Source organism: Orycteropus afer, unplaced genomic scaffold, assembly GCF_000298275.1.
Source record: "Orycteropus afer afer isolate SDZICR_OR568_19922 unplaced genomic scaffold, OryAfe1.0 scaffold00266, whole genome shotgun sequence".
NCBI classification, from domain to species: Eukaryota; Metazoa; Chordata; class Mammalia; order Tubulidentata; family Orycteropodidae; genus Orycteropus; species Orycteropus afer.
The window spans coordinates 1,153,863-1,168,832 of record NW_006921853.1 but is presented as its reverse complement, the minus strand read 5'-3'; the positions used below and the strand labels follow the sequence as shown (position 1 = coordinate 1,168,832).

General features: G+C 42.1%; 1 protein-coding gene across 1 annotated transcript in view; it reads left to right on the top strand.

Moving 5' to 3' along the window:
• NSMCE1 (NSE1 homolog, SMC5-SMC6 complex component) overlaps positions 1-14,970 on the top strand; it is a 52,114-nt gene that overhangs the window by 9,051 nt on the left and 28,093 nt on the right. Inside the window, exon 2 of the mRNA XM_007950164.2 lies at positions 3,068-3,210. Within this exon, the coding sequence (XP_007948355.2) occupies positions 3,068-3,210 (143 nt within the window). The remainder of the gene's footprint in view (positions 1-3,067; positions 3,211-14,970) is intronic.

Here is a 14,970-nt window from a genome sequence, read left to right as displayed (position 1 = left end):
CCTCCTCCGGGTTTTTTTTCCCAAATTATTCTGAGTTTTGGTCCACATTGTTCTCCCTCTCTGTCCAGGATCTCCTACATAGATCCCCCTCTGAGTGATTGACAGTGGTGGCTAGGCACCATCTAGTTCTTCTGGTCTCATAGTTGTATAGGTTGCGGATCGCGTGGTGTACCAGTTGCTAGGACTGATTGTTTCCATGAATCTTTGGTTCTCTTCATTCTTCTTTGCTGTGGATGAGGAGAGACCCATCACTGCATCTAGATGGCTGATTGCAAGCTTTTAAGATCCCAGTTGCTACTTGCCAAAGTAGGAGGTGGAACAATGTTTTGTGTAGTATGCTATGCCAATTTAACTTGATGTCCCCTTGAGCAGGAGTTCTTAATTTGGGGTCTAGACATTCAAGGAAGTCTACAAGTCTCCCTGAAATTGGACACAGATGGTTGTATATATGTGTGATTGTATATTTGTTTTAGTTTTCAGTAGATTACTTGTAGAGGGAGTGTGATCCCCAAACGATTATGAATCACTGTAATAGATGAAAGGAGTTCTAGTGGTGCAGTGGTTAAATCATTCAGCTGCTAACCAGAAGGTTGGCTGTTTGAACCCGTCAGCTGCTCCAGAGGAGAAAGATGAGGTAGTCTGCTTCCATAAAGATTTACAGCCTTGGAAACCCTTTGTGAGCAGTTCTGCTCTGTTCTAAAGGGTTGCTGTGAATTGGAATCAATTCGATGGCAATGAGTTTTTGGGGCAGTAGGTGATTACCCTTTGCCAGTACAGAACTCTCTGTTTCACTCTGATTGTGCAGACATGCCCAGCAAAACTTGATTTCTAAAAATTGCAGTTTCATTTAGAGTCAGAGGTTAAGACTGATCTTAGCTTTCATCAGTCACCAGGATGAAGGCCAACTCTGCAAGAGATAAGAAGTTAAATTCATCCTAGGACCTGAAATATAATAAAAGACATTTTCAAAACTGCTGATTCACCTCCTAATAGTCACTATTTACATTTTTCTATTATTTTTCTAAACCTCATCTGCATCAGACACTTTAAAGTAGATAGAATAATATCTGCTTTTCATTGTTTGTAAGGATTATATAAAATAAGGGGTTGAAAGCTCAGTGGAATGTCTGGCCCTCAGGGAGTGCCACGACGTGGTGGGCATCATTTTCATTCATCTTCACGACTGAGCCTCAGCTGCACCCTCTTTCCCTTTTGCTGGATTGCTTGAATAGACTACCTGTTGGACTCTTTGCCTTGCACATCTTTGTTTCTTTAGTTCATCTCCACAGGTCAAAGGAGATACCTTTCTGAAATAATAGTCTGTGTCATCTTCCTGCTTTTAAAGACCCTTGGTTTAGAGAGCCTTAGTCACCCAAGTTTCCAGGGTAAAAGTCCAGATTCTTTAGCCTGGCACATTCTATCCCTGTGTCCAGAACAACCACTGGCAGATAAGTGACATGACTGAAGGTAACTCAGCCTAGTGATAGGAAGTGATGTTGGCGGGACTTAGTGACTGGCTGGATTTGAGGTTGAGGGAGAGAAGGATCAGCGTTTGATGCCCACGTTTGTGGTTGGCATGACTAAATGGACTGCAGCATCCAAACCAGATTACTCGTGAAGAGAAGGAATTGGGAGAGGAAAAGCGTTGAGGTGGTGGAAGGAGAGGATGAGTCCAATTTAGCATTTGTTGAGGTTGAAATGCTGGTGAGATAATCTTGAGGATGTTTTACCAGGCAGACCGGATCATGTTAGTTAGTGCATCTTCCCAGCTCTGAGGTAGAATGGCCATCAGATGGTGTCAAAAAACACTTTTGTATATCTCCTGTGCCAGGTACTTGGCAAGCCTTTGATAGTCATAGCTCATTTAAGCTTCATCTTATCCCTTTGAGATAGTTATCATTATCCCCATTTTACAGATGAAGAGCCTGAAGTGTTAGATTAGCATGGTAGTTAACAGTGTTTCTATGCTACATTTGTATAAAGTAACACCAAATTTCCTGCGAGATCATGGTGCCACCTGAAGTGAATGTCAGAACTTCAGGATTCCAGGCCCCACTGCAGTCAGAACCTTCAGGAAATGGGCCTGGGAATCTGCATTTTTAATAAGCAGGGTAAGTGATCCGTAAGCTTAGGCAGGTCTGGCAAGGGCTGGTCTCGGTGCCACCTGTGCACTCACGGACCCGTGCTCTCAGCCCCTGCACTACGCTGCCTCTCTGCTGCAGAAGCAGGTGTTTTGATCAGGGCTTGGGTAACGCTTTTTATCAGCTCTGATCTTTGTGGTTTGTGGAAGGGTACCATTTTATGAGAGAGCAGGAGATTTGAAAAATACCTTGCCATCCTGCCATAATAGATATTTTATTAGAGATTTGGGGAAGGAAATTAACATCTATTAAGTGTTAACTGGCAGTTCTCTCAGCAATACGCAAACGGGCCTTGGCTACATTTATCTAAGGTCATCGGTCTGCTAAATGGCTGAGCCGAGCTTCAGATCCAGAAGTGTCTGAGAGTAAAAATAGGTAACACTTAGTGCTTACTATGTCACTAGGCTTTTACATGCATTCACTCATTTGATCCTCACAGCAATCCTATGGAGGACATTTATTATTTCCATTTTACAGTTGAGGAAACTGAAGCACATGGAAGTTAACCTGTTCAATTCCACACACTTATGAACTGTGGAGCCAGGCTGTGGACCCAGGCCTTCAGCTGCCAGAGTCCATGTGTCTCACCAATGTCTGATACCACTTTGCCCCTGACTCTTGTTCTTTTCGTTTTTGTATTATTTAGCATGAGGAACTTATTTTTTAAACCACGAAGAATTTATATAGTGTTAATGTAAATTAGTATGAGATGGATTGACACAGTGGCTGCAATAATGGGTTCAAACATAGCAACGATTGTGAGTGTGGCGCAGGACTGGGCTGTATATTGTTCTGTTGTCCATAGGGTCGCTGTGAGTTGGCACTGATTCCACAGCATCTAACAACAGCAACAAATGAGTATAGAAGCTAGGGTGCTGCTTCTGGTATGCCTGGAGATGACGCAATTTCTTTTACTTCTCTCCTAGGTCAAACATGCAGTGCAGTACAAGGAGAATGGGCATCATAACTGACGTCCATCGGCGATTCCTCCAGTTGATGATGACTCACGGGGTGTTAGAGGAGCAGGATGTTACACGCTTGCAGAAGCACTGCTACAAGGTCCATGACCGTGAGTACTGTCTCCCTGTTCCCAGGGGGCCCTGGTACTGTGCTTATCAGGGACTGGCAACACTGGCGTAATAGCTACCACGTCGATATTCCTGATGTGAACGTCAAATCTCTTCTCTTCATGGTTTTATACCCATTTATCTTCCTCATCTCATTTCTTACTGTTTTTTTTTTTTTTTTTGAATAAACTTGTCATTTAGCCCAATGGATAAGAGCTTGGACTCTGAGGCTGTATAGTTTTGGCTCACACCAAGGGTCCAGTACCTGCTGAAACCTCAGTTTCCTCATGTCTAAAGTGGGCCTAGGGAGCTCTGGTAGCATAGTGCCTAAGGCATTTGACTGCCAACCAGAAAGCTGGCGGTTCAAATCCACCAGCCACTCCTCAGAAGGAAGGTTGGGCAATCTCCTTCTGTAGTGATACCGCCTCAGAAACCCAAGGAGGGGTTGCTATGAGTCGGATCCGACTCGACGGCAGGGAGTTTTAGTAAAGTGGGCCCTAATAATCGTATTTGACACATAGGTTAATTCAGAGGATTGGGAGACATGGTGCATCCAAAACACCTGGTACAGAGATGGTGTTCAGTTGGCTGTTGATGATGGAAAGAGGGCAGCTCAACACAGTGGTCAAGGACACAGCCTTGAACAAAACCAAACCTGGAGAGAGTGCTGTCTCTACCCACTGCCAGTTGTGGGCATTTGGAATACCTTCTTGGGGTTATTGGGAGGAATCAATGAGATAATGAGATACATGTTAGAGACTGGGCCTGTTGCCTACTAATCAGTCAATAACTGGAGCTATCAATAGAAGTAGATCAGTGTTGATAGATCAGTAGAATCAATATGGATGGATCTCAAAAGCATATTCTTCAGTGAAAAACAAAGTTGCTAAGTTATATTTACTGTGTGATGTAATTTTGTTAATTTTTGTGATGCACAAAATGAATGTCATTGCTTGTGAATGCCTGCATATGCATGTGAATGTATAAAACTGGGCTGGAAGGATATGCAGTGCTCTTATGAAGTGCATGCCTTTGGGGAGAGGAGGGGAAATGGGTTTTCATTAGAAGTCAAAGCACTTCAGCTTTATCATGTTCTGGCCTTTTATTAAAAATGTCATTATTAGCATAGTCTTATGGTTGTCACTTCTGATTATTGGGAACACAGGTGTTTTTATTTTGTATTTTTTTCTTTCTTTCTATATTTTTAATTTTCAGAAGAAAAATGGAAAAATATCAGATGAGCTAAACCAAGAGGAGTGAGAAGAGGTGGTGGGGGTGGAGGGTGCAAAGTATACAGGTGAAGGGAAACGAGAAAAGATGCCATACTTAGAGACCTGCACTTTCTGCGGCGTGGTAGAGGCAGGAACCGGATCCCAGAGGGCTGGGGGGGGGTGAATGGGAGTAGAACGTAGGTGGCAGTGAGGGTAGATACACACTCTTTCAAGATGAGCCAAAGAAGGAAGAACAAGCGGTGGCCTGCTGGAGAAGAGGCAGAGCATGTGACTGGAGAGTGGGGTTCCCGCCATGTGTTCATCCGAACGCTGGTCCCTTGAAGAAGTTTCCATGAGAAACTTTAGGAGCTTCATGATACACATTAGCCAGTTAAAGGCTTGGACGGGTTTCCTACAGTTAAGGAACCTGTTCGACTCTGTTTAATTCTGTAACATACCTCCTAAACCCTAGACAGGAATATAAGATTTATGGAAAGAGAATAAGTTCTCTTGATTTGTAGGTTTATAGATCATGGAGAACCCTGTACAGCAGAGTTTTACTCAATCCTATGGACAGTGCAGACTTCTTGAGAGATTTAAATGAGAAAAGTGACGTAATTAGTGCTGTGTTTAAAATCGTCCCTCTGGTGAAATTAAATCTGCTATACTAAGGCATTTGACTGCTTACCAGAAGGTTGGCGGTTCAAACCCACCAGCCACTCTGTGGAAGGATGACAGGACAATCTACTTCTGTAAAGATTTTCCACCTCAGAAACCCAGTGGGGGGTCACTGTGAGTTGGAATTGACTGGATGGCAGTGGGTTTGGTTTCTTTGGTTTTATAACTGCATGACCTGTGGTGGATCAGATTGGGATCTTTGTGAGAGACGCCTTTGTGGAAGGGGAATGTCATGGGTGTCAAGCTAGTGTCTTTTGTTCTTTAAAAACCCACCCCACCACTTTAAGCCTGCCCTTCAGGATCCTGAGATGGCATGAAATGTTTGCTTTTTAGTCTTTTATCTACGTGACAATTCGTTCTTTCTCACTTTTATAGTCCTCCCCTTTTAGCTTCCCTTTTAAGTCCTAAGCTTGAATTTTAATGTTGATGGGGAGTTTCACAGCTCACTACAAAGAGCCAGATGATACCTCAGACTAAGAATGAAAGTGTTTTTGCCTTTATTTGACCTTTAAAGTTGTTATGATCTAATTTAGGAAAGTCCTGTAGATTGTGTCTAGGAATTGATTTATTCTTCACAGTTTTTGTGCCATTTCTGTGCCTCAGGATAGGGTTATGGCTAGGTTATATGTAGGAGACCTGGTGGCATAGTGGTTAAAGCGCTTAGCTGCTAACAAAAAGGTCAGCAATTCGAGCCCACCAGCTGCCCTGTGGAAGAAAGATGCCACAGTCTGCTTCTGGAAGACAACCTTGGAAACCCTATGAGGTAGTTCTGCTCTGTCCTGCAGGGTTGCTGCCATGAGTTGGAATTGACTCAGTGGCAGTGTTTTTTTTTTTTTTTTTCTTTTAAGGATATATGTGGTATAACTAGTTTGCTTTTCCCTACCCTTCATTGGTGGGGGGTAGAAGGGGGCACCTTGTTCCCAAGTGTTATTGTCATTAGAGAGGTTTTAAAACAAGGAATGATGGAAAGAAATAATACAAAGTCTAAATAGTGAGAAGACCTGCTGTTATATCTTATCCTTTGAAGAGATGCACAGGAAAGTACCCTTTTACCAACTGGAAAAATATTTAACTTCTAAGAGAATTATGAAACAGGTTATTCACGTGATTCAAATTATAGTTTCCCAGGGTGTTTCTCCAGTTTATCAAAGCATTTCCTCTTCTGGGCTTTTGTTTTGGCTGTTTTCTTACTGTCATCAAACCAAAACCAAACCCATTGTCTTTGTACGATTCCGACTCCAAATGACCCTATAGGACACAGTAGAACTGTCCCATAAGGTTTCCAAAGCTGTAATCTTTATGGAAGCAGACTGCCACATCTTTCTCTCCCAGAGCAGCTGGTGGATTTGAACAGCTGACCTTTTGGTTAACAGCCCAGCGCTTAACCACTGCATCACCAGAGAGAAACAGATTCCACAATTAGGCTGGTTAGTGAGGAATGTAGGTTTTGTTCTGAGGTCCTGATGCAAAGGCTCAGGCCCAGCTTTGTAAAGGGCCTGGGAACGTGTGTTCTTAGAGCATCTCCGATTTTGAGCTAAGGCTTCAGAACCAACATACGTCATTCACCCAGCAAACTTTCCTGAGACACTCACGTGGGCCAGGTCTCTATTCTAGTGATGAGTGACACAGAGATAAAGCTTCTACTTCTCCATGGGCCTCACAAGCATACAGACAAGGAATCAGATCATTTCAGTATAAACACCCTGGCTGGAAGCATGCACAGGGTGCTGTCTTAGGCTGGGTTCTCTAGTGAAGTATAACCAGTGAAGCTTCTACCTACCTATATAATATGTATATATATATAGAGAGAGAGAGAGAAGGAGAAATTTATCTCAGGAAAATGGCTCACACAGTTGTAGAGGCTGGCATGTCCCAAGTTCATGGGCCGTACATCAAGCCGGAGGCTTTTCCTAACTCATGCAGCTGCAGGGGCTGACGAGCCCAAGGTCACCAGGTGGTGTACCAGGATGCTGGCTTCCACAGATGATGAATCTAAGATCAGCAGGTGAAATGGCAGATTGCTGGCTCACAGGCTGCAAAGGCAATAACTCCATGATCAGCAGGCAATACAGCAGGCCACTGTTCAGCTCCCAAAACCAGATGATGATAAGCAGGATCCAGATCCAACAGAAAGGCCCAGAATTTTCCCAGAATGTCCATATATAGTGGAAGCAGGCTACACCCCTGAGGAAACTCCCTTTTAGCTAATTGGTTGCTCATAGCAGATCTCATCATGGAGGTGATTACATTATATCAGATCTCATCATGGGAATGACTACATCACATCTGCTTAAACCACTTAGAGTCATGGTCCAACCAAGTTGACCCACAACCTTAACTTTCACAGATGCCTAGGGAGTAAGGCCTGGGTTTCAGGATTTCCTTTGATCATTGAAGGACAGTGACTTCTGAGAGACAGGCAATAATGGAAGTGAGCCCTGCAGTTGCCCCAACTTATTGAGAGAGTTCAGCTTGTGGCACAGGCGGAGCCTCAGAAGAGCCCTGAGTTGAGAAGGTAGAGATTAGACCCCAGGGAGACTAAGGCAGCTAGAACTTGCTGGAGGAGAGATGTCAGTTTTTCCCAAACTGAACTATAGATTTAGCTCAATCCCAGTCAACGTCCCAGTAGGAGTTTTTTTGTAGAAATTAATAACTTAAAAACGTGAAGGACCTAGAAGAACCAAAACTACTTTGAATAGGCAATCAAATTTAGAGGACTGATGCTACATAGTTTCAAGACATATAGCTACAGTAGTCAGGACAGTGTGGCACTGGCATAAAGATAGGTGTGTAAATCAGTGGAACAGAAAAAACAGACCTGCATATAGATGGGCAGCTGATTTTTCACAGAAATGCAATTCAGTGGAAAAAGATAATTTTTCAACAAATGCTTCTAGAGTAATTGGATAGCCATATTCAAAAGTAGGAATCTTGATCCATATTTTGTACCAGATACAAAAAATTAACTCAAAATGGATCATTGACCTAAATGTAAAACCTGAAACTATAAAATTTATAGACAAAAACTTAGGAGATAACCTTTGTGACCTTGAATTAGGCAAAAATTTCTTGGAGACACCACCAAAAGTATGATTCATAAGAGGACAAGTTGGTAGATTGGACTTCAAAATTAAAAATGTGCAGTCTTTAAAATACACTGTTAAGAGAATGAAAAAGCAAGCCAAAGACTGAGAGAAAATACTTGCAAATCATGTATCTGATAAAGGACTTGTATCCAGAATATACATAGAGAAAAAAAAAAAAAAAACCAAACACACTGTCGTCGAGTCAGATCCGACTCATAGCGACCTCTCCTTGGGTTTCTGAGGCAGTGTCACTATGAAAGTAGATTGCCCAACCGTCCTTCCAAGGAGTGGCTGGTGGGTTTGAACCGCCAGGCTTCTGGTTAGCAGTCAAATGCGTTAGGCACTATGCCACTAGAGAGGACTTTCAAAACTCAACAGTAAGGAGACATTCAACCTAATTAGAAAATGGGCAGAAGGTTTTAACAGACACTTCACCAAAAAAGTTATGTGGATGGGAAACAAGCATGTAACAAATAAGCACATAAATATATTTGAAGCCCCTTCCTTAAAATATGACTCAGGAAAGAGTACGTTGTTATGGAAATTTTCTTTAGTTCAGTTTCTCATAAAACAAAACAAACACAGAAGCCAGGACTCTCAAACCTTCCCAGGTGGCCTCAGGGCCCCTTAGGGAATGGGTACTGAAGCCCAATGATTTTTGTGGTAGAGTGGTGTTGAATACTGTATTAAGTTATATGATTTTTGTGGTAGTGGTGCTGGGTGCTGTTGTGAGTTGTATGACTTTATGGTAGAGTGGTGTTGAGTACGGTAATGAATTGTATGACTTTGTGGTACAGAGGTGTTCAGTACTGTAGTGAGTTGGGATGGTTGGTATTGAGTACTGTAGTGAGTTGTATGACTCTGTGGGAGGAGTGTTGAGTACCATAGTGAGTTGTATGACTTTGCAGTAGGATGGTTGGTGTTAAATACTGTAGTGACTATGCTGTTGCCAGCATGGGGTTTGAGGGTGTCTGCAAACCTGGACCTGACTCTTGGTTGGATCCTCTTTTCTTTTATCATGTGGTGTTAGGGCTTGAATTGTGTCCCCTAAAAATATGTGTTAGAAATCCTAATCCCTATACTTGTGGTTGTGATCCCATTAAAGGGTTTTCTTTGCTTTGTTAATGAAGCAGTATTAGTGTAGAGTGTGTCTTATGTGAATCTCTTTTGAGGTATAGAAGAGCAGATTGAGCAAGCCACCAAGCAGGCTGGCAGAGATGGGAAAAGAGATGGGAAGCTGTAGGAGACCACCCGGGAGCAGCAGCTGAAAAGAGACAAAGACCTTACGCTGATGGAGAAAAAGCCTTCCCCAAGAGACTGCATCCTGAATTCAGACTTTAAGGAGCCCTGATGGTGCAGTGGTTAAGTGCTCAGCTATGAACCAGAAGATCAGTGGTTTGAACCCATCAGCTGCTCCTTGGGAGAAAGATGTGATAGTCTGCTTCTGTAAAGATTGCAGCCTTGGAAACCCTCTGTCCTATAGGGTCAGTTTGAGTCAGGATTGACTCAAGGGCAGCAATTTTATCTTTTTAACTGTTAGCAAAGAAATTTCTGTTTGTTAAAGCCGCCCACTTGTGGTATTTTTGTAGCAGCACTAGATAACGGAGGTGTGCACATTTACTGAGCAGAAGCAGAAAGTTACCGCAGCTTACATTTGCAGGGCAATGATTCTCTCAAATTTATTTGCCTTGTTGAAGTGTTTTCAGGCTGCAAGCCCTTGTTTTTTCAGTTGAACAAGTCTGCTTCCAAGATTCACAGCCTTGGTAACCCTATGGGTGATTGCTGTGAGTCTGAATCGATTCAATGGCTATGAATTTGGGGTTTTTTTGGTTGATATGGTCAAGTTTTTTTTTTTTCAGGTTTTTCAATTATCTTTTGTTCTGAGGACAAATTAAATTAGGTAAAGTATCTAAAATTTTGGAGCCAGTGGCAGTTTGGCATAGCCAGGAGAGACCAGGAAGTGAGCCAGTGGAGGTGTGGAACAGCTAAGTGAGACCAGGAAGCAAGCCAGTGGCAGTTTGGAACAGCTAAGAGATACCAGGAAGTGAGCTGGCGGTGCTTTGGAACAGCTAAGGGAGACCAGGAAGTCAGTAGAGCGGTTTGGAACAGCTGAGAGAGACTAACTTGTCTGTCAGTTTGTCATACTGTGGTGGCTTGCATGTTGCTGTGAGGCTGGATGCTATGGCACTGGTGTGTCAAATGCCGATAAGATTGGTTACCCATGGTAGACAAGTTTCAGCAGAGCTTCCAGAATAAGACTTGGAAGAAGGAAAGGGCCACCCACTTCTCAAAGAATTGGCCAGTGAAAACCTTATGAACAAAAATGAAACACTGTCTGATATATTACTGGAAATCTTTATGAATAGCCCTAAAACATTGTCTGGTACAGTGCTGGAAGATGAGCACCTCAGGTTGGTGGCACTCAAGATACAACTAGGGAAGAGCTTCCTCCTCAGAGTAGAGCTGACCTTAATGATGTGGATAGAATAAAGCTTTTGGGACCTCCATTTGCTGATGTGGCATGACTCAAGATGAGAAGAAATAGCTGCACACATTCATTAATAATTGGAACATGGAATATACAAAATATGCATCTAGGAAAACTGGAAGTTGGTAAAAAATGAAATGGAATGCATAAAGATCAATATCCTAGGCATTAGAGAGTTGAAATGGACTGGTTTTGGCCATTTTGAATTAGACAGCTGTATGATCTAGTATGCTGGGAATGACAAATTGAAGAGGAATGATGTGACATTTATCATCACAAAGAATGTTTCAAGATCTATCCTTAAGTACAATGCTGTCAGTGATAGGATAGTATCCATGTGCCTATACGGAAGACCAGTTAATATTACTATTACTCAAATTTACACACCAACCACCAAAGCCAAAGATGAGGAAGTAGATTTTTACCAACTTCTGCGGTCTGAAATTGACTAAACATGCAATCAAAATGTGTTAATTATCACTGGTGATTGGAATGTAAAAGTTGAAAACAAGAATCACCGGTAGTTGGAAAATATGGCCTTGGTAATAGAAGTAACGCTGGAGATCACATGATAGAATTTTGCAGGACCAATGACTCATTTATTGCAAATACCTTTTTTTTCAGCCACACAAACGGTGACTATACATGTGGACTTAATCAGACGGGGTACACAGGAATCAGATTTACTACATCCATGGCAAGAGGCATGGAGAAGCTCAATATCTTCAGCCAAAACAAGGCCAGGAGCTGATTGTGGAACAGACCATCAACTGCTCATATGCGAACAGACCATCAACTGCTCATATGCAAGTTCAAGTTGAAGTTGAAGACAATTAAAACAAGTCCACAAGAGCCAAAATATGACCTTGATTATTACATTCCTGCTGAATTTAGAGACCATCTAAAGAGTAGATTTGATACATTGAACACCAGTGATCGAAAAGCAGAGGAATTGTGGGATGACATCAAGAATATCATCCATGAAGAAAGCAAAGGGTCATTAAAAAGACAGAAAAGGAAGAAAAGACCAAAATGGATGTCAGAAGAGACTTGCCCTTGAACGAAGAGTAAATAAAGCAAATGGAAGAAATGGCAATACAAAAGATCTGAACAGAAGATATCAAAGAGCAGCTTGAGAAGACAAAGTAAATTATTATAATGAAATATGCAAAGACCTGAAGTTTGAAAACCAAAAGGGAAGAACACACTTGGCATTTCTCAAGTTGAAAGAACTGAAGAGAAAATTGAAGCCTCGAGTTGCAATATTGAAAGATTCTATGGGCAAAATATTGAAAGATGCAAGAAACATCAAAAGAAGATGGAAGGAATACACAGAGTCACTGTACCAAAAAGAATTGGTTAATGGTCATGCATTTCAGGAGGTGGCATATGATCAAGAACCAGTGGTATTGAAGGAAGAAGTTGAAGCTGCGCTGAAGAACTGGTGAAAAACAAGGGTCTAGGAATACCCATTGAGATGTTTCAACAAACAGATGCCACATTGGAGGCCCTCACTTGGCTGTGCCAAGAGATTTGGAAGACAGCTACCTGGCCAACTGACTGTAAGAGATCCATATTTGTATCCATTCCAAAGAAAGGTGATCCCACAGAATGTGGAAATTATTGAACAATATCAATTATATCACATGCAAGTAAAATATTACTGAAGATAATTCAAAAATGGTTGCAGCAGTATATTGACAGAGAACTTCCAGAGGTGCAAGCTGGATTCAGAAGAGGACATGAAATGAAGGATATCATTGCTGATGTCAGATGGATCTTGACTGAAAGCAAAGAATACCAGAAAGATGTTTCCTTGTGTTTTATCGACTATGCAAAATCATTTGATTGTGTTGTCATAAAAAATTATGGATAACATTGAGAAGAATGGGAATGCCAGAACACTTAACTGTGCTCATGAGGAACCTGTACATAGACCAGGAGGCTGTCATTCAAATGGAACAAGGGGATGCTGCATGGTTTAAAATCAGGAAGGGAGTGCATCAGGATTATATCCTTTCACCATACTTATTCAGTCTGTATGCTGAGCAAATAATTGTGAGAAGCTGGACTATATGAAGAAGAACATGGCATCAGGATTGGAGGAAGGCTCATTAACAACCTGTGATAGGCAGACGACACAAGTTTGCTTTCTGAAAGTGAGGATGGCATGAAGCACTTACTGATGAAGATTGGAGAGTACAGTCTGCAGTATGAATTACACCTCAATATAGAGAAAACAAAAATCCTCCCAACTGGGCCAATAAGCAGCATCATAATAAATGGATAAAGGATTGAAGTTGTCAAAGACTTCATATTACTTGGTTCTGCAATCAACACAAGTGGAAGCAGCAGTCAAGACATCGGACAACATACTGTGTGGGGCAAATCTGCTGCAAAAGACCTCTTTCAAGTGCTGAAGAGCAAAGATGTCTCCTTGAAGACTAAGGGGTGCCTAACCCAAGCCATGGCATTTTCATTCACCTCATATGCATGTGAGAGCTAGACAATGAATAAGGAAGACCAAAGAAGAGTTGATGCTTTTGGCAAAGAATGCTGAAAGTACCATGGACTGCTAAAAGAATGAACAAATCTGTCCTGGAAGAAGTGCAGCCAGAAAGCTCCTTGAAAGTGAGAATGGCCAGATTTCGTCTCACTTACTTTGTCATGTTGTCAGAGGGACCATTCCCTGGAGAAGGCTATCATGCTTGGTAAAGTGGAGGTCAACGAAAAAAGGGAAGGCCCTCAAGAAGATGGATTGACCCAGTGACTGCAGCAATGGGCTCAGGTATAGCAAAGACTGTGAGGCTGGCACAGGACTGGGCAGTGTTTTGTTCTGCTGTATATAGGGTCGCAATGAGTTGGATACAACTTGACAACACCTAACAAAAATAGCAACATCTAAAATTTTAGATTAAAAAATTAAGAATTGAATTATTTCAGTGAGCAGAATAAGTAATATAATATTTAGGCAAAAAATCATTTGGCTGGAGTACATGTGTCAGAACTGGATTAGTGAACCTGATAAACCAAACAACCAAACCCACTGCCCTTGAGTTAATTCCTACTCATAGCGACCCCCATATGGTTTCCAGGGCTGCCTCATCTTCCCCCGAAGGGTGGCTGGTGGATTCAAACCACTGACCTTTTGGTTAGCAGCCCAATGCCTTATGACCACAATGCCACCAGAGCTCCTTAACAAAGCCGAGGAAAATTGTTTTGTTGTTGTTGGGTGCTGTTGAGTCGTCTTCCAACTCATAGAATTTGATAAATATTTTTAGTTTTTGTTAAACCTTTCATCTGCCTTCATCTCATATTTGTTTTCCTCCTGCTGATTTATATTCCTCTGTGTGTTCTGGGGTCTGTGCGTATTTGAGGACTTGTGACCATCATAGGAAGCATGCATTAATAGTGACTCATTGATGATAGTCCTGACATTTTTGTCTAGTGTTCCATCTCGTATCGTAGTCATATTTGTAAGCACCATTGTTTTCAGGAAGAACTCAGTGATAATTAGAAGCTAGCTCCAAGTAAATTCTCCTTCTTCTTTTAGCTCATGTCTCCTGTGGCCATGATGAACAATTAATAAGCTTAGTGCTGTCAGAGTCAGCTTGCCTTTCCAGTTTATCAAGGCGGATTAGGTCTGTGATCATAATGTAAAAGTAGCCAAAACTTATCATGAAAAGTGACGTGTAAAATGTGACTTGATTAATTTTTTAACATGCAGACTTTCACAACAGTCAGTTATTATGTGGTTAGACAGGAATCTTTGGGTTTGAGAATAACCATGAGAAGATTAATGCTGTTTTTGCTTTCATATGTTTGGCTCTTGATGGACGAGATGTGCCCACATCACAGCCCACTCTTGACTTTGTGCAGCGCAGAAAGCCAGGGTGGGCCTGATCCGCAGCAGCCCATTCAGGTCCGTGCAGATTGCGGAGCCCGGAATGCCTCACTCTTCCAAGTGTAGACATCATTGGTTTGGCAATGCATTTTTTATTAGATCCCAAACACAAGGGAGGTTGAGTATGCATGTGTGGGAAGATTGGAAATGAATTTTTAAATGGGAGTATCACAACCACCACCACCAGAAGTGCTCCTGGTGTAAACAGTGAAGTCATTCTTCAAAGACCAAATCAACCAAACCAAACTCACTGCCGTTGAGTCAGATTTGACTCCCCCTCCTTGGGTTTCCTAGGCTACCTCACTATGGAAGTAGATTGCCCAACCTTCCTTCCGAGGAGTGGCTAGTGGGTTTGAACCACCAGCCTTCTGGTTAGCAGTCAAATGCCTTAGGCA